At 42.7% G+C, this 20,641-nt stretch overlaps 1 protein-coding gene across 1 annotated transcript in view; it reads left to right on the forward strand.

Moving 5' to 3' along the window:
• Nucleotides 1–20,393, forward strand: part of LOC111966947 (calmodulin-binding transcription activator 1-like) — a 73,071-nt gene extending 52,678 nt beyond the window's left edge. The window contains exon 4 of the mRNA XM_070444554.1: nt 20,049–20,393. Coding sequence (XP_070300655.1) covers nt 20,049–20,135 — 87 coding nt within the window. The 3' untranslated portion in view covers nt 20,136–20,393. The remainder of the gene's footprint in view (nt 1–20,048) is intronic.
• Nucleotides 20,394–20,641: the final 248 nt, after the last annotated feature.

The following is a 20,641-nucleotide window of genomic DNA, read 5'->3' on the forward strand; positions in this document are numbered from 1 at the left end:
TGTGTGTGTGTGTGTGTGTGTGTGTGTGTGTGTAGAGTCAGTATAAATGTGTGTGAATGTTATGTGTGTGTTGGAATGTCAGTGTGCTTGAGTGTGTAGAGTCCTGTGAGTGTGCAAAGAGTGATAAAAATAAAATACAAGGGTCAACTCAGCCATTCTGTTAGCTATTTAGCAGTCTTATGGCTTGGAGATAGAAGCTGTTCAGGAGCCTGTTGGTGTCCGACTCGATGCACCGGTACCACTTGCCTTGTAGAAGCAGAGAGAACAGTCTATAGCTTGGGTGGCTGGAGTCTTTAACGGTTTTCTGGGCCTTCCTTTCACACCGCCTGATATAAAGGTCCTGGATGGCAGGGAGCTCAAACCTAGTGGTGTACTGAGCTGTCCACACCACCCTCTGTAGCGCCATGAGATAGAGGGCGGTACTGTTACCATATCAAGCAATGATGTAGCCATTCAAGATCCTCTCCCTGCCATCCAGGACCTCTGGCTGTAGAACTTTTTGAGGATTTGAGGGGCCAAACCTTTTCAACTTCCTGAGGGGGAAGAGGTGCTGTCGCCTTCTTCACCACTGTGCGCATGTGAGTGGACCATTTTAAGTACTTAGTGATTTGGACACAGAGGGAACTTTTTGCTCTTTTTACTTCCGATTTTGTACACCAGCTTGGTTTAGATGGTGCAATGATTCTGTACACTATACTTGATTGTTTTGTCACATGAACTGAAATTAGGCAAACTATTAGAATATTAGCAACCATGAGATGGCGGAGCGATTTCTGTGTAGTGCATCTTTAATGAACCAAATCATAAACAAGCAGTCACCTTTTAAGGTCATGAGCTGGGCGTGTGGACGACACACAGAATAGGCCTTCATAGATTACATACAAAAGTATGAAAGCGGATATATTCATATGAACACTAGACTGTGGAAAGTGCAAAAAGGCATCTGCTTTTAAAGACCTTGTTATGTCTATATGAAGCTGTCAATGACTCCACTACACACAGCCAAATAAACAGATTAAAAATGGCACAACTTCATCTCCCTCTCTCTGAGCAGCTACATGGAGAGATGAGATGCACTCAACAAGCATATGCGTCCACCAGATACGAATAAATACATAGAGAACAAAACTACTTCTCACTCGCTGTCGTCCCAATCTTTCCATCCATATAGAACCGTGCAACCAACGAGTGTCCGCCTGCTTTGCTTTCCATCTTTTCTCTTGCTCTGCCACAGAACTGTACCAATCCTTCAGTCTTTCTGCTCTGCTCCACCATGCTGGAGGTATTTACTCCTCCCTCTCTTAGCTCTTCACACTGTCACATCACAGCCCTTTGCGTTGAGGAAACACCATTGATAGATACAGAACTGAAAACATCAAGCTAACTTAAAAAAAAAAATATTTTACCAGGTAAGTTGACTGAGAACACATTCTCATTTACAGCAACAACCTGGGGAATAGTTACAAGAGAGAGGAGGGGGGATAAATTAGCCAATTGGAAGCTGGGGATGATTAGGTGACCATGATGGTATGAGGACCAGATTGGGAATTTAGCCAGGACACCGGGGTTAACACCCCTACTCTTACAATATGTGCCATGGGATCTTTAGTGAACACAGAGAGTCAGGACACCCGTTTAACATCACACCCTACACAGGGCAATGTCCCCAATCACTGCCCTGGGGCATTCAGATATTTTTTGTTGTTGACCAGAGTAAAGAGTGCCTCCTACTGGCCCTCCAATACCACTTCCAGCAGGATCTGGTATCATATCCAGGGACCAACCAGGACCAACCCTGCGTAGCTTTAGAGGCAAGCCAGCAGTGGGACGCAAGATTGTTTGCTGCTGGCAAAGAAGAGGCATTCATAGGGAGAGATGAACTAGGAACACCCATCAATTACCACCAGGTGAAGTTGAGTAGATAAAGAACATTCACAGGGTTTTGAGGAATGGTAGTTACAGTATATTAGTTGTTGGATAGTAGCAATGATGAATCTGAAAATAAACATCCCCCTCCCCATTATTTGGTTTGTGTGAGAGAGAGAGGTTTACACAGAGAGTAATAACTCATATAACTGGGGTAATTAACACAAGCAGCTGTAACACAATGACCCCTATTCATCAAAAGCTATTGGGCCTTGCAATTATTATTTTCTCTTCTTTTTCACCACTCTGACTCCAAGAAGACAACATCCTGTACTGAGTACCAGTTTCCCATCTGAGCACCAAAACAGTGCCTTTGTCAGTGGTCTTCTGCACAGATAATATTCACCTCTAGCTGGTCGATGTGGGTTGGTTTCCATATTATTTAGCCTTTTACTGTAGTGGGCTAAATCAGAGTCACACAGAGTGTTTCTTGGTAGTCTTAAACAAATCTACTTTGTAACAAAAGTATACACCTCACACACATGGTCATGGGCTTACAAAAAGAACACACCTGTACTATGTCAGATATAAAGTTGAAATGTGTTACATTTTGAGTTTGCATCCCAATATTACACTTTATATACATCACAGAAGATTGAAATATAACAAAACATAGAAACACCAGATCTTCAGCGATTTTTTTTGAAATAATGTTTATTAATTATGAAATTATGAAAAATATTAACAACATTCCACCCATGAGGCCACTAGGTCATTTGACTGCAGGAAAGGGGTACTTAGGTGGATGGTATTATTAAAGACAGAGGAACTGATGATGTCCAGGGGCGTGTGAGTGTGATTAAATCCCAGACCAAAGAGTGTGTCAAGAAGGAGAGAGAAGAATAGAGGGATAAAGAGAGAGATTGGAGAGAGAGATACAGAGTCAGTGTGGATAAAGAGAGAGAGATACAGAGTCAGGGTGGATAAAAAGAGAGATACAGAGTCAGGGTGGATAAAGAGAGAGATACAGAGTCAGTGTGGATAAAAAGAGAGAGATACAGAGTCAGGGTGGATAAAGAGAGAGAGATACAGAGTCAGGGTGGATAAAGAGAGAGAGTAACAGAGTCAGGGTGGAATAAGAGAGAGAGTAACAGAGTCAGTGTGGATAAAGAAGAGGGTGAAAGAGAGAGATACAGAGTCCAGTGGGGATAAAGAGGGGGTGAAAGAGAGAGATACAGAGTCAGTGTGGATAAAGAGGGGGGTGAAAGAGAGAGATACAGAGTCAGGTGGATAAAGAGGGGGGTGAAAGAGAGAGATACAGAGTCAGTGTGGATAAAGAGGGGGGGTGAAAGAGAGAGATTGGAGAAAGAGAGATACAGAGTCAGTGTGGATAAAGAGGGGGGGTGAAAGAGAGGGATACAGAGTCAGTGTGGATAAAGAGAGATTGGAGAGAGAGATACAGAGTCAGTGTGGATAAAGAGAGAGGGGTGAAAGAGAGAGATACAGAGTCAGCGTGGATAAAGAGAGATTGGAGAGAGAGATACAGAGTCAGTGTGGATAAAGAGAGAGGGGTGAAAGAGAGAGATACAGAGTCAGTGTGGATAAAGAGAGATTGGAGAGAGAGATACAGAGTCAGTGTGGATAAAGAGGGGGGGTGAAAGAGAGAGATACAGAGTCAGTGTGGATAAAGAGAGAGGGGTGAAAGAGAGAGAGATACAGAGTCAGCGTGGATAAAGAGGGGGGTGAAGAGAGAGAATACAGAGTCAGCGTGGATAAAGAGGGGGGTGAAAGAGAGAGATACAGAGTCAGTGTGGATAAAGAGAGAGGGGGTGAAAGAGAGAGATACAGAGTCAGTGTGGATAAAGAGAGAGGGGTGAAGAGAGAGATACAGAGTCAGCGTGGATAAAGAGGGGGGGGTGAAAGAGAGAGATTAAGAGTCAGCGTGGATAAAGAGGGGGGGGTGAAAGAGAGATAGAGTCAGTGTGGATAAGAGGGGGGGTGAAAGAGAGAGATACAGAGTCAGCGTGGATAAAGAGGGGGGGTGAAAGAGAGAGATACAGAGTCAGTGTGGATAAAGAGGGGGGGGTGAAAGAGAGAGATACAGAGTCAGCGTGGATAAAGAGGGGGGGTGAAAGAGAGAGATACAGAGTCAGTGTGGATAAAGAGGGGGGGTGAAAGAGAGAGATACAGAGTCAGCGTGGATAAAGAGGGGGGGTGAAAGAGAGAGATACAGAGTCAGCGTGGATAAAGGGGGGGGGGGGGGGTGAAAGAGAGAGTTCTGTTAAGCTGAGCTCCAGGCCAAAAGCTGAAGAACATTCACACATCCAGGTACATTTTGCAGGTGCTGGAGTTGTAGGTGAAATCATGGAAAACAGGAAGGAAAACACTGCACACTGCTGCTCACGCTCCCAGGTGATTTTATTTATAACAATGTTTCGACCCTTAGGTCTTCATCAGGCAACCATCCTCCTGAAGGACAAACAGACCTCAGCCCAGGCCAGACCTACACCAGATACACCAGACTGGGCTTTAGATAGGCTACGGCAGGGGTTAATCCTGGAGCCACAGGCAGGTGCATTAAAGAAAGGGTAAACAGATACAGAGTCAGACAGGCCAGGGGAGAAAGCAGGGATAATTAAAGTCTGGTAAGATAGAATGTACGTTCAAGCTGCATCCTGAGGGCTAGTAGTCAACAGCAGTGTTGCGTTGCCTAACTTGTTAACTTTATCAAGCTAAAGGAAGGACTCAGACTCTACGAGTCTTCAAAGGCAGTGGTTTAAATGTTGTTTATTGCTGCCCAGATCCAGGAAGCCCCAGCTAGGGATGGATGTATGGGAGCAGCGGGGGAGTCCATAGAGCTCCAGAGGGGGAATTAATAGTACTCTATGTTAGACCTTACAGCTGCCTCAGTCAGTCAGGGATGAGTAATGGGTGTTATTGATGCCCCTGGCAGGGGTTGGTATCTCCTATCCAACCTCCATAAACTACTCTCATTTTAACATCTACTTTTAGGGGACAAATTATCTCTTAATATTGAAGGATAGCTATTGAAAAGCAGACCTAGGCCTATTCTCCTTTTACACATCATCCTCTTTTTACACAATGCGAGCCTTTCTTCACCTCCAAACCAGGCAGGTTTTTGGGTGGCACAGTTATTTTCTGCGTGACTTAATCATTTATGACACCTTCAGTCACATGGTGTCGTTGCCTCCCCTGATTCCCTTCAACAGCGGGGGAAAACACCCAAAGTCAAACTGAATCCAGAAAAGAGGATTTTAAACGGAAAGATAAGGGAGCATATATGCCTTAATCATCATTTGCTCTTGATTAGAAAATCAATGGCCTTTGATGCTAGAGTGTGTATGTGCTTTTGGCGTTAAAGGGGTGACGATGACAATGTGGACTGGGAAATTGGCCTTTTAAACAGCTGCTATCTGTTGTGTTGTTTGAAACTCTCTTTTCTTTATGTGGGTAAAAGTCCCCTTCTATCACATAAAGCCTGTCTGTCAAAGAAATTACTCTCAATTTGGTGAAACTTTATTGAGAAAATGCTTGGAAGCCTAGAACGCTGGGAACATTTCTTAGTTAAAGATTCAGTTTATTCTTTCTGGTTCAGTTGGTTTACGTAACACATGAGGAATAAAGTTGTCACTCATTTTCTGCGGCAGTTTTTCAGATGTGCTGAAGAGAGGGAAAATGTTTGATTTGTGTCTAGGTTTCCCCATGTGGAATGTAAAAACTAAAATCCTACTCTGTTCTGTACCTCTGTATGCATTGACAAAATAAATGTTTGGTGTACAGGTAGACTCATCAATCTGCCAATCCTGTTTTGATACAGGATTCTACATTTTCCACTTTAAAAATGTATTGAAAATATCTTTGCCTCCCTTAAATTCCCCAGCCATATTTACTAGGTGTGTTAACAATGTGTTTCATGCACATAGCCTATGCTCATTCAACTTATGAATGTAATGAAAGCTGTGTGCATTATCATTATCTTATGTAAATAAATATATATGTTTTTCTTTTGCACCATGCTTTGAGAATTTGCACCTCCAAAGCAAAGAGTAGACCTACAGATGTCACATTATTTACAACAAATTCACTGAGAAGATTGACTGTGACATTAATTTCCCTCAACATAATTGATTATTTCGTCTGTGACTACATCAGATGTGCATGCATGTTTCCTTTGTGATATTTACAACAGAAGATCAGGCCTTTGCATTCTCTCTCATCAATATGCAATATTTTAAAGTCTGACTTACCAGTCATCTTTCCCTCTCTCCTCTCTGCTCTCCCCTTCTCTTATCTGCTCTGCCCTCTCTCCACTTCTCTCCCCTTTCTACTCTCTCATTCTCTTCTCTGCTCTGCCCTTTCTCCACTTCTTTCCCCTCTGCTCTCCCCTTCTCTTCTCCGCTCTCCCCTTCTCTTCTCTGCTCTGCCCTTTCTCCACTTCTTTCCCCTCTGCTCTCCCCTTCTCTTCTCCGCTCTCCCCTTCTCTTCACTGCTCTGCCTCCGCTCCTCTTTGCTCTCCCCTTCTCTGCTCTGCTCTGCTCTGCCTCTCTCTCACTTCTCCCCCTCTCTGCTCTCTCCCTTCTCTTCTCTGCTCTGTCTCTCTGCTCTCTCCTTCTCTTCTCTGCTCTGCCTCTCCTCCACTTCTCTCCCTCTCTGCTCTGCTCCTCCTTCTCTCTCTGCTCTGCTCTCTCCTTCTCTTCTCTGCTCTGCTCTGCCCTCCACTTCTCTCCCCTCTGCTCTCCCCTTCTCTTCTCTGCCTTCTCTCCACTTCTCTCCCCTTTCTGCTCTCTCATTCTCTTCTCTGATCTGCCCTCTCTCCACTTCTCTCCTCCTGCTCTTTGCCTTTGTGTCCTGCTGTTGTTCTGGCCGTGTTTTCACCAATTCTGCATATCGATCCTGTTTTATCGCCACTGGCTTTCGGAGCAATAATCAGATCAGGAATATGGATGAGTTTTGGTCGGTAGGGATGTAGCTGCTGATTAATATTCCCTGCATGTGAAATATGATGAAAATTCAAATTTATGTGCCTCATATGCACACTGATTTCCTTGTGGAAAGCGCTAGTAATGCGCAATGAGGGATGTTCTCTGGAATGGTGATGAAGAGAGGTTGCATCCCAATAAGGGATGTTCTCTGGAATGGTGATGAAGAGAGGCTGCATCCCAATAAGGGATTTCTCTGGAATGGTGATGAAGAGAGGCTGCATCCCAATGAGGGATGTTCTCTGGAATGGTGATGAAGAGAGGCTGCATCCCAATAAGGGATGTTCTCTGGAATGGTGATAAGAGAGCTGCATCCCATATAGGGATGTTCTCTGGAATGGTGATGAAGAGAGGCTGCATCCCAATAAGGGATGTTCTCTGGAATGGTGATGAAGAGAGTGCATCCCAATAAGGATGTTCTCTGGAATGGTGATGAAGAGAGGCGCATCCCAATAGAGGATGTTCTCTGGAATGGTGATGAGAGAGGCTGCATCCCAATGAGGGATGTTCTCTGGAATGGTGATGAAAGAGGCTGCATCCCAATGAGGGATGTTCTCTGGAATGGTGATGAAGAAGGTTGCATCCCAATGAGGGATGTTCTCTGGAATGGTGATGAAGAGAGGCTGCATCCCAATAAGGGATGTTCTCTGGAATGGTGATGAAGAGAGGTTGCATCCCAATAAGGGATGTTCTCTGGAATGGTGATGAAGAGAGGCTGCATCCCAATAAGGGATGTTCTCTGGAATGGTGATGAAGAGAGGCTGCATCCAATAAGGGATGTTCTCTGGAATGGTGATGAAGAGAGGTTGCATCCCAAAAGAGGATGTTCTCTGGAATGGTGATAAAGAGAGGTTGCATCCAATGAGAGGATGTTCCTGGAATGGTGATGAAGAGATGCATCCAAAGGGATGTTCTCTGGAATGGTGATGAAGAGAGGCTGCATCCCAATAAGGGATGTTCTCTGGAAGGTGATGAAGAGAGGCTGCATCCAATGAGGATGTTCTCTGGAATGGTTGTGAAGAGAGGTTGATCCAATAAGGGATGTTCTCTGGAATGGTGATGAAGAGAGGCTGCATCCCAATAAGGGATGTTCTCTGGAATGGTGATGAAGAGAGGCTGCTCAATCCAATGAGGAATGTTCTGGAGTGGTGATGAAGAGAGGCTGCATCCAAATGAGGGATGTTCTCTGGAATGGTAATGAAGAAGAGGCTCCATCAAATGAGGATGTTCTCTGGAATGGTGATGAAGAGAGGCTGCATCCCAATAAGGGATGTTCTCTGGAATGGTGATGAAGAGAGGCTGCATCCCAATAAGGGATGTTCTCTGGAATGGTGATGAAGAGAGGCTGCATCCCAATGAGGATGTTCTCTGAATGGTGATGAAGAGAGCTCATCCCAAAAGGGATGTTCTCTGGAATGGTGATGAAGAGAGGCTGCATCCAATAAGGGATGTTCTCTGAATGGTGATGAAGAGAGGCTGCATCCCAATAATGGGTGTCTCTGGAATGGTGATGAAGAGAGGCTGCATCCCAATAGGGATTTCTCTGGAATGGTGTGAAGAGAGGCTGCATCCCAATAAGGGATGTTCTCTGGAATGGTGAGGAAGAGAGGCTGCATCCAATGAGGAATGTTCTCTGGAATGGTGATGAAGAGAGGCTGCATCCAAAATAGGGATTTCTGGAATGGTGATGAAGAGAGCTGCATCCCAAAAGGGATGTTCTCTGGAATGGTGATGAAGAGAGGCTGCATCCCAATAAGGGATGTTCTCTGGAAATGGTGAATGTAAGAGAGGCTGCATCCCAATAAGGGATGTTCTCTGGAATGGTGATGAAGAGAGGCTGCATCCCAATAAGGGATGTTCTCTGGAATGGTGATGAGGGGGTTGGAGAAATAGGCTGCATCCCAAATGCCACCCTATTCCTTTTATAGTGCACCTTTGGGCCCTTGTCAAAAGTACTGCACTATTAAGGGAATAGGGTGCCATTTGAGACGCAAACACACATGGCCGTCCTTGCCCCCTCCACCCTATTCCAGCACTATGTACATCATCTATTGATTACTAATCAAATTCAGGACTGACACCTCCTAAACAGTGTCAAGGTATTAGAGATGGATATCTATCTATCTCCAAATGAAAATGTCAGGATGCAGCCCCATGGCCCTCTGCCTTCCCACTAGAAGGTACACATCCTTATTGCATGACTTATTGGGTGAGATGGAAGATGGAGGTCTTGTTCTGAGCAGAGTGGATGAGGTTGAGGAGTGATGTACTGACTGTAGCACTGACGTACTGAATATACTGGGTGGTAAAGTAGATTTAAATCTTGAGCCTCAAAATCAAATTAGTGTTTTTGTGCTGGTCCCTAAATGCTCAATGGTTTGAGACTTGTATGAAACCAAACTGAGAAGCAAAGCAATTATTTGTGCAGTACACATTAACTGCGTGTGTAATAATTTATTTGCTGGACCTTATCTGGGGAAAATCATTGAGTTATATGATTATGTGTAGATAAATAATCTAATTGAACTAGTTTAAGGCATAGCCTAGCAGCCAAACAATACACTTCTTGTTTAGAAAGCCCTGTTTACCCTTAACTCTAGTTTAATGGCTGTGGTGGGTTAGGTGTCCCAGACACCCTAATGTCTGCTTTTCTCCTCATGCGTATTAGTTCCTGCTCTGCCACCACCATAGCTCTCCTCGTAATGACGTTCCTGCTCCAGCTGTTAAAAACACAGCCAAATAATAGGCCACTTCCAGCTCTGTTTGACTTCCCTGGCCAATCACTATCAATCTAGTCTAAAGACTCGCTCTTCAGCTATATCCCAATACAGGCATTCTCTCGTCTAGTCTCGTCACAACAGCTGCATTATTAAAGAGAAGCCACAACAGTGACATTAGAGGTAGTTAGTCTGTCTGCAACCACCCACCCAGACAGACAGACATTAAGTGCCCTTGACTGTGTTACCTCTGTTGATTTTCTAGTGTATAAAAGTATCATTTTAAAGAGATTTACCTACAGTATAGTAACCAGCCTAGCTACAGAGGATTGTGTCAGTTGCAGTTGTTGAAAATGAAATAGTGGCTTATCGCCCAGGGGAATAGGTCCATCAATCAAACAGCAATGATTTTTCTTTCATTTCTACCTATAATAGCCCTGTTTCCCACCGTGCCTCCTGGATAAGATTAGTGATTGAACACAACAAGCACACTGGCTGGACCTTCACCACATAAACCCCCATCATATACCTAGATTGAAAAGGTACTTGAAAACCCTGTGGGCTTGTTTTCAGGACAATGCCAAACACAGAAACAGAAGATCAGGTAAGGTACACACAGTGTTCACTGTATGAACATGAGAGGCGTTGTTTACTGTAGCCTAGATCTCCCTAGAGTTCTGTAGGCAGGCCTATAGAATATCAAGAACACAATGTGTCTCAAGCAAGAGAGGATCTGCATAACAGTAATGATTGTTGAAGCGTGTCACCATAAGAGGCTGTTGCTATCGATTAAACCAGATCGCATTCTTCATCTCACACATGCCTATTCACATCACTGTTATTTACTGTATCAGCGTTGTCGTTTCGACAGAGTCCGTATCTATTTGAAGGTATGTGTACCAGACTATTTGTAGTGTAGGCTACTTGGTGTTTGTTTAGTMTGAATCCTATTGGAGCTGCTGCTCTATCCTAATCCATAGTGCCTACTGTGCACAGTGTGTCTGTTCCAGAGTGTCTGTCCCGCTGTGTGATGGTAATGATTGCAGGTGTATGCAAGGCACTTGTTGGCATACCGGTGAGTGAACAGCAGCATACACGTACTCATAGCTGCTGCTTTTTATCCACCAAATGAATCATCTGTTGCATGTGTTGTTGTACACCTCCTGTAGTGTGCATCTTGACCACCTGGGCTGATGCTTTGCTCTCTCCTCTCTCTGATTCCTACCTTGACATTGTCTCATGTACAATAGTCAGCAAATAAGAAAGTAAAACAAGTTAGCCTCAAAGATTTAGCTTCAGACAAATTGATGCATCATGCAGCCTTTGTAAGCGCTCCCCTGGTCTGAGGACGAGGTCTGAGGTGGTTCATATGAATGTTCCTCCTTGTCCCCTCCATGTTGTCCAGTGATAAGGCAGATATGACAATGACACGCCTTGACTTAGTCCTGCCCCTCCATGCTCCTTCTATTGCTCTAGACGGCGGTGGCCTGTTTGCGTCAGAGACCAAAAACAATATGCTGTAAATTGCGCTGCAGCCTCTTCAGGGCGGTGTGCTGCCCGCGAACGTGCTGTGATGGGGTATCGATTCCTCTGCACAGCGCTAAAATTGCCTGCCTGCCTCCCAGCCCTGACGCTACGAGTGACAGCTTCAGTACAGGAAGATAGCAGGAACACCATCACCACTGTCTGGGGTCTGTCTCTGTGAGGGGATAGGGGTACCTCTCTTTCTTCTCTGCTCTCTGCCTTCTCCATCCCCTTCCTCTCCTGGTTACAATGCCCTAGAAAAGAGAGGGAACAGAGTAGAGAGGGAACACAGAGTAGAGAAGGACAGAAAAGAGAGGAAACACAGAGTAGATAGGGACAGAAAAGAGAGGGAACACAGAGTAGAGAATGACCAGAAAAGAGAGGAAACACAGAGTAGATAGGACAGAAAAGAGAGGGAACACAGAGTAGAGAAGGACATAAAAGGAGAGAACACAGAGTAGATAGGGACAGAAAAGAGAAACACAGAGTAGAGAATGACAGAAAAGAGAAGAAACACAGAGTAGATAGGGACAAAAAGAGAGGGAACACAGAGTAAAGAAAGGACATAAAAGAGAGAAACACAGATAGATAGGGACAGAAAAGAGAAGGAAACACAGAGTAGATAGGCACAGAAAAGAGAGGGAACACAGAGTAGATAGGTACAGAAAAGAGAGGAAACACAGAGTAGATAGGGACAGAAAAGAGAGGGAACACAGAGGTGTGATGACACACAGCCCCCTGCTGAGAGAGTCAGTCCACCACACACAGTCACAAACAGCAATCTGCCCCTGTTCTGTTATGTTACGCATACTGTCCATTTATTAAAGGTTCATTTCTTTATCCATTTACACAAAGTATGTAAGCTTCCCTCTTTCCATTGAAATTAGGAACAACATTTGCACAGAAAGATGTTTAATCTGTTGATGTTTTAACATTGGTGACACTGAACAAAGACGCACTGAGGGGAGAGGAGAGTCTCTGCCTGCCCGTCCTTTCAGCTTTGTCAATCTGTGTGTGATTAAAACATGGTGTTGGATTCTGTTTGACGATGAATAATGATGAATAGTGATGAATAATGCAAGGAAGTGCTTGTGTAATAAAGGACAAATAAAAATGGACAAATAATCCTCCCAGTCCACAATTAAGTTTCCTACATACAGGCACACAGCTGTGTCAGGCTCCACCTACTGGCACATAGTTTAAGGTCTTACTCAAGTCATTACCCAAGTACTTTTTTGTCATCTAGATGTAAATATACTTTCATATTTCTCATGGCTACATCAGTAACTATTCATGTCTGTTTTAAACTAGTGCTTTTAGATAGTATGACCTAAAACACTTCCTCTCCTTTCCCGATTTCTCTTCTCTAACCTACAGTAATATCTGTGGTGTTGGTGTGTACACACACAGCTGCCTGGGCTGAGCCAGTTATCTATACAGGCAGGACAACAAAACGGATGATTTAACAGGGGCCAGCCCAGCACCTGATATGTGATATTACACCCAGATGGGGTGCATGGTGAATGGATGGAGTCCAACAGCACTAGAATGGCACCCTTGTGGGCCATGGTAGAGGGCAGGGAGAGAGAGTGCTCTTGAGAGAATAAAAGTCAAGCTTTTAATCAGGATTACTTGAAAGCGGTCTTGACAATATCTCCACGCTGCGCTTTTATGATAAGCCCCATCATATTCTGAGGGAAAGGGGGGAGACATCGGGTGGGGGGAGAAGATGGGGTGGGGGAAGACATCAAATGGCGTGTAGGTGAGACGTTTTTCTACTGAAGAACCTTGAATCCTCTGACTTGACCTCCAATGGTGTACCGGTACATAAACTGTCCCTGGAGGAGGAGTGACGGATACAAAACTATTACGTCTGCAGCCCTCGATGAGGCTGTGATGATGAAGGTGCTTTGATGCTTATGAACACTAGCCTACCTACTACTTTCAATGGCAACGATGACTGCCTTGCGTCTCCCCTCATTCGCAAACATCCATGCATTTATTTTATGGTCAAACTCTATTCTTTTATTTTCTAAAGAAACCTAACCCCTTGGCATATCTTTGCAGCTTGTTTGTGTGTCATGTATTTGTGGTGTCAGGTCATTTGTTGTAGCAAGCTATTTATTCCATCCAAACCCTCTGGTCCACTACTTTCATTTGCTGATACACGTGTTCTGTTATGAGTGTGTATGCCTACTCTGCATGTTGGGGGAAATATCGACATTGTCTACTGTTCATCCCTCTTGACTGGAGCATAAGCCCATGGTCTTCCATATCAAATGTCAAGCATAAGGGCAAAACTCATAAACACAGTTCACACCTCAGGGCTGTACTGGCTGTAGTGATTGCTCTCCTCTTTAGAAAAAAGATTGGAAAGGAGCATTCAGAGGGTAACCAGGGTGAGAGGAATGTGTGCTGGAGCTGACCCAGCCGTTTTGACGTGTCTGTAGCACAGAAGTATTGACTATCTCCTTAGTCTGGGGCTCCCTGAGGATATGGTCATTGTCTCCGTGTGTCTCTATTGTTTAAACTAACTCTGTTCTGGCTTCCTCACAAAATAATCTATGCCGGAAACAAATGAAACCATGATGAATGACAAGTGATATCCATGCTAATCAGATTGGAGTTTAAAAAGACTGTCTTTTTACTTGATGTGTACTCTCTGTTAAGTCTAGGGCTAGGCAATAATATAATGCTATACCATTAATATGATGTGACATTCCCATACTGTTTGCCAATTCATTACAAATTGCCCCAACACCAATGCAACCCCAGATTGGACCTAAGTTAGCGGAAAAAACAACTATATTTGAAAGCAAGACATTTTCAATTTGTAGATGCAAAATATCTCAGTGCTTATCTTTTGATGACTTTCATCTCATTTGGAATTAGCATATCCCAGTGAAGTGTACAGTAATTTCTCTTTGATGATTGGCTTGTCTGTAATAGACTGAGCATTTCCTTGGTCTCCCTCCTGCCCTCTCCCTCTCCTCTCCGTTGGTGAGAGAATCACATCTTTGAAGTGTGCTTTGACCACCGGAGCGGTGAGAAAGCACTAATATCATCCTGACCCAAAATGAAAGGGATTAGGCTGTAAAACCTGCAGCAGAAGGCTATCTGGACGTACAGGTGATGTTGTGTTTGTTGTTTGTGTTTTCTCCTTTAAAAAGGGGGATATTATCTCAAAGATGCCATCCTGGAGCGTTAAGGTCCCGGGGCCTTCAAATGTTTTGGTTGTAGAGATGAGCCCCATTTTAAGAGCATGTCTCCTTTGGGAACATCCATGACTCCTTGTCAGCCTTCCCTCCTCCCTCCCTTCCCTCCTCCCTCCCTTCCCTTACCATCCCTTTGTCAATTTTTGGATTTTTAGATTTATTTCCATGAAGCAGATTAATTCTCTGCCCAGTCATGTTTCCTATAAAGAACAGAGAGAGAGAGAGATGTGAAAAGAATTGAATCCTTCATATTCTACCAGCCAGGGCCCTCTCTGTTCCACAGCCAAGAGCCATAGATTGCTTTTGTTTGAGTCGGGGTTTAGGTGGCACGAAAACGTTGCAATTATTTGTACAATTAGTCGTAATTACGGTATAAGCATTTATCTTGTGTGCCCAAGAAGTTGTGGCGTGTATTCTACGGGGGAGAATAGGAGGAATTAATATAGATTGTTTTTCCTTCCAGAAAGTGCAGCTTGTTTCGTTGATGGCAATTAGCTGCTAATACCCGTGAGATCTCCCTTCTGCTCTGCACTACCTCGTGCTGCTTCCTTCCCAGCTCCACTATGGACTGAGGCAGGCGGGAGGGTTGTTAGTGAGTTTGGTGTTGTGAAATTCCAGCATTAAGGCTGTTTAGTGTTGTTTTTTATGAAGTTATTAGCAGTAAGGTTAGTGTTAAAGTGGTTCAGTGTTGTGGCGTTAAGTTTTCAAACATTATGGTTGTTGTGAAGTTAGAGTGTGTTATGGTTGAGTGTTGGAGGCAGTGCTGTGACTAAACATGGATTATGGATAGGGAACATTCTGCATATGTGTATCTGAGGCAAAATAACTCATCAAGGACACAGGGGGCTTAGATGTAATGTTTGTTAAAAGTTACACAGACTGGATATACATAGATAGTGAAGTCAACATGCCTTGTTCTTTTGTCTTGGTGCCTGATCATTTGTTTCAGGTTTTGTATATTTACTTTGTTGTTTCACAAACTAGCCTACATGAAAGTGTGCACACTTATGTGCCTGAGTTAAGGTGTGTACACAGTGTACTATATGTGTGAGAGAGAGACTAGAGAGTGAATGTAGCTGTTTTAACAATCTACAGTATAGCACTCTGGTGTCCTGCTAAGTCTTCCTAATTTCCTGAGCGGTGTTGAAGATGACCAAACGTGTAATGTATGGTCTAGCCTCTGTTATGGGATGATAAAAAGATCCTGTCTGATTTTTATGGGGGGTGAACTAAATGTCTGAGATTCAGTGACCACCAAAGTAGCCCACCACTGTCACTTAGTGGAACAGATTTGTATTTCTTTATCTTGAGCCTTTTACTGCAGTGAGCTAAATCAGGGTCACGCAGAGGGTTTCTTGGTAGTCTTAAACAAGTCTTCTTTGAAACAAAAGTACACACACGTGGTTATGGGCTTTAAAAAAAAGACACCTGTTCCATGTCAGATTTAGAGTTGAAATGTATTACATTTTTTGTTTGCATCCCAATATGTGACCGACATGCTCAAATCGGTCTTCAAATAAAATAAAATCCAAGTTTATTTGTCACGTGCGCCGAATACAACAGGTGTAGTAGACCTTACAGTGAAATGCTTACTTACAGGCTCTAACCAATAGTGCAAAAAAGGTGTTAGGTGAACAATAGGTAAGTAAAGAAATAAAACAACAGTAAAAAGACAGGCTAGAAAACAGTAGCGAGGCTATATACAGACACCGGTTAGTCAGGCTGATTGAGGTAGTATGTACATGTAGGTATCGTTAAAGTGACTATGCATATATGAAGAACAGAGAGTAGCAGCAGTGTAAAAGAGGGGTTGGCGGGTGGTGGGTGGCGGGTGGCGGGACACAATGCAGATAGCCCGGTTAGCCGATGTGCAGGAGCACTGGTTAGTCGGCCCAATTGAGGTAGTATGTACATGAATGTATAGTTAAAGTGACTATGCATATATGATAAACAGAGAGTAGCAGCAGCGTAAAAAGAGGGGTTGGGGGGTGCACACAATGCAAATAGTCCGGGTAGCCATTTGATTACCTGTTCAGGAGTCTTATGGCTTGGGGGTAAAAACTGTTGCGAAGCCTTTTTGTCCAAGACTTATCACTCCGGTACCACTTGCCATGCGGTAGTAGAGAGAACAGTCTATGACTGGGGTGGCTGGGGTCTTTGACAATTTTTAGGGCCCTCTGACACCGCCTGGTGTAGAGGTCCTGGATGGCAGGCTGCTTAGCCCCAGTGATGTACTGGGCCGTACGCACTACCCTTGCGGTCAGAGGCCGAGCATGTAGCAAAAATTTTAACATTGGATAAAAGTAGAAAATGTTATATCCTACAGTACAGTTGAGGAGCAATGGAGAGGTAATTATGCTTTGAAAGTTGATAAACTTGTAACCTCACTTTTGAGAAAATGGCCCTTAAATGTTTTGGTTAACCTGCTGGAGAGGTCTTCCTTTGTCGACACCCATTCAGCATCGTTCACATCCTCTTAAGCCTTAGCCCCACCCATCTCGTTAAGGATTCACATGAGTCCATGTATAAAAAAAATAATAATAATTAAGACTAAAGGCTAGTTTATACTACATCTATCGACAGTTGTCGCAATGACATCAGGTACATTCTATTGTCGTCTGACACCAAACTTGTCGTTGACGTTATGAACAAGAATAAACACAAAACTACAGGCTGCATGATTGTAAAAAATTGCATAAGTAGTGTATTTTAACACAAATAAATCCACCTGTTTATAAATAAATTTAGTATCAATCTAGCAAAAAATCCTTTCTAAACAATGTTTTGATTAGTTTCTAGCTTGTTAGCTAGCTAGCTAATGTTAAGTTAGCTGGCTAGCCATTTCAAATAATGACCACATCATATAGCTGACAACGCCTTCACTTTAGCTAATTTGTCTTCATTATTACAGGAAAATAAACTCACACCAAAATTATTATTTACAATTTAATGGCAAGCCAATTTTTAGGTGTAGTGAAATGGTTACTTGCATAGTGGAGTATTTTGTTTCGTCATGCAGCTTGCTAGCTAGGTAAACAATGAACCATAATCCCAATTCATAACGTTACTCTTTTGCATGAATCTGCAGGTAGCTAACCAACCAGGTTCAATGTTAGCTAGCTAGCTAACAGTACGCTTTAACTGGAAATGAAAACGACTTTCTGACAAAATGTGTATAATATCTGTAAATTTAGCTAGCTAGACAATCTTACATGAACGGAATCTTCTCACTCTCTGTCACAGATACCATGGATGCCCTTACAACAGCCTTCTGTGTTTTCTCTTTTCGACTTCCTCTGCATATTTACTGTCTCCTTAGCTATCATACTCTAATTCCAATGGGCATTCCACTGATTTCAAAACTTGGTCCTCCAGAAAGTGGAGAGCAACATTTTTGCAGTTCTACTATGTGATATCTTTAAAAAAAAGTAGTGTTAGAAAGGATTACTTACACATACTGACCGGCTCATGTTATAGACAGAAGCGTGGTACATGGCAGACCAATCCAAACTCATGTCTCGGCATGTCCAGCCCATCCATTATCTCAGCCAATCATAGCTAGCGGGAAGTTTCCTGGCTTTTTCCGTGGCTAAACCAACTAGTCTCGTAATTTAACAAATGTATTTGTATTTACAGATGGCATACATGTTGTAATTAAGGCACATGAAAGTTCACATGTTCCAGAAGGCATTTCTGCCCCAAAAATCTTTTTGATAAAAAAAAAAGTTTATGTTCAAATGTCTCTCCTATGAAGTAGTGACGCAAGACATACACCTTGTTTCCTGAAACAAGTCACATATTATGCTTTATATACGGTACCAGTCAAAAGTTTGGACACACCTACTCATTCAAGGATTTTCTTTATTTTTATTATTTTCTACATTGTAGAATAATAGTGAAGACATCAAAACTACGAAATAACACATATGGAATCATGTAGTAACCAAAAAAGTGTCAAGTAAATCAAAATATATTTTAGATTTTAGATTCTTCAAAGAAGCCACCCTTTGCCTTGATGACAGCTTTGCACACTCTTGGCATTCTCTCAACCAGCTTCATGAGGTAGTCACCTGGATTGCTTTTCCAACAGTCTTGAAGGAGTTTCCACATATGTTGAGCACTTGTTGTCTGCTTTTCCTTCACTTTGCGGTCCAACTCATCCCAAACCATCTCCATTGGGTTGAGGTCGGGTGATTGTGGAGGCCAGGTCATCTGATGCAGCACTCCATCACTCTCCTTCTTGGTCAAATAGCCCTTACACAGCCTGGAGGTGTGTTTTGGGTCATTGTCCTATTGAAAAACAAATTATAGTCCCACTAAGCGCAAACCAGATGGGATGGCTTATCGCTGCAGAATGCTGTGGTAGCCATACTGGTTAAGTGTGCCTTGAATTCTAAATAAATCACAGACAGTGTCACCAGCAAAGCACCATCACACCTCCTCCTCCATGCTTCACGGTGGGAACCACACATGCGAAGATTATCCGTTCACCTACTCTGCGTCTCACAAAGACGCGGTGGTTGGAAACAAAAATCTAAAATTTTGACTCATCAGACCAAGGAACAGATTTCCACCATTCTAATATCCATTGCTCGTGTTTCTTGAACCAAGCAAGTCTCTTCTTATTATTGGTGTCCTTTAGTAGTGGTTTCTTTGCATCAATTCGACCATGAAGGCCTGATTCACACAGTCTCCTCTGAACAGTTGATGTTGAGATGTGTCTGTTATTTGAACTCTCTGATGCATTTCTTTAGGCAGCAATCTGAGGTGCAGTTAATTGCCAATTTCTGAGGCTGGTAACTAATGAACTTATCCTCTGCAGCAGAGGTAACTCTGGATCTTCCTTTCCTGTGGCGGTTCTCATGAAAGCCAGTTTCATCCTAGCGCTTGATGGTTTTTGCAACTGCACTTGAAAAAACGTTCAAATTTTGAAAATTGACTGACCTTCATGTCTTAAAGTAATGATGGACTTTCGTTTCTCTTTGCTTATTTGAGCTGTTCTTGTCATAATATGGACTTGGTCAAATAGGGCTATCTCCTCTATACCACCCCTACCTTGTCACAACACAACTGATTGTCTCAAACGCATTAAGGAAAGAAATTCCACAAATTAACTTTTAACAAAGCACACCTGTTAATTGAAATGCATTCCAGGTGACTACCTCATGAAGCTTGTTGAGAGAATGCCAAGAGTGTCATCAAGGCAAAGGGTGGCTACTTTGAAGAATCTCAAATATAAAATATATTTTGATTTGTTAAACACTTTTTTGGTGACTACATGATTCCATATGTGTTATTTCATAGTTTTGATGTCTTCACTATTATTCTACAATGTAGAAAATAGTTTAAAAAAACCTTGAATGAGTAGGTGTGTCCAAACTTTTGACTGGTCCTGTACATCTCAGAAGACTGAAATAAAACAAAACCATTTGACATAGAAACACCAGATTTAAAAAAAAATGTTTAAATTATGTTTATTAATTATTAAATTATGAAAAATATTAATAACATCCCACCCATGAGGCCGCTAGGGTGATTTTGTCATTTGATTGCAGCAATGGGTTACTACTACAGTGCTGTGAAGTACTATGCTGCTGTGTTCCAGTGCTTATTACTGTATTGTGTCCCATTAATATTTGAGTGCTACATATTGTCAAGTAGGTGTAGGGCTTCAACACCACTTAACAGTGAAGTGTACTTACCTCACCTTGCTTTATTTCTTCCAGAGACATCCTTCCATGCAGGCAGACATCCATCCGCCATATTGGTTTTCCTCCTTCCTGTTTATATTGAACTTGACCTCTGAACCCTGAACTCCTGCATAATCTTGGTAATCATTTCATTTTTTATTTGATATGTTTTATTAATTTCAAAATTTGGCATTTTTCTCATCATCATATAATTTCCAGATGTCATTTCCAGATGTCTTGTTATTTAATCTTCTTCATACCTTTGTCCCTTCTGATTATCATGATATGTTCTCAATTTAGGCATTTAGAAGTGACTGCATTTTTCTATTCATTTATATCTGTGTCCTTTTCATTATTCCCTAATTCTCTACATTCTCAATGACCTCCTCTGTCCTTAACCTGTAACACATCTACAAATACATAGCAATTTCTTTGCTCATGTCTTTGCTTCTTATTATGTGTGTCTTATTGTTTTATTTTTATTTTTAATTTGATAGAATATCTAATTAGTCATGTTTTCATTGACAATGTTTTTTTTTTTTTACCAAGGATTCCCATTCCCCTTTCCCTCCTCCCTGTGTGTGCATATGTGTATTTGTGTTAGAGAAAGAAGGAGAGAGCGGGAGACA

The sequence above is a fragment of the Salvelinus sp. IW2-2015 genome, linkage group LG7 (genome assembly GCF_002910315.2).
Source record: "Salvelinus sp. IW2-2015 linkage group LG7, ASM291031v2, whole genome shotgun sequence".
NCBI lineage: Eukaryota > Metazoa > Chordata > Actinopteri > Salmoniformes > Salmonidae > Salvelinus > Salvelinus sp. IW2-2015.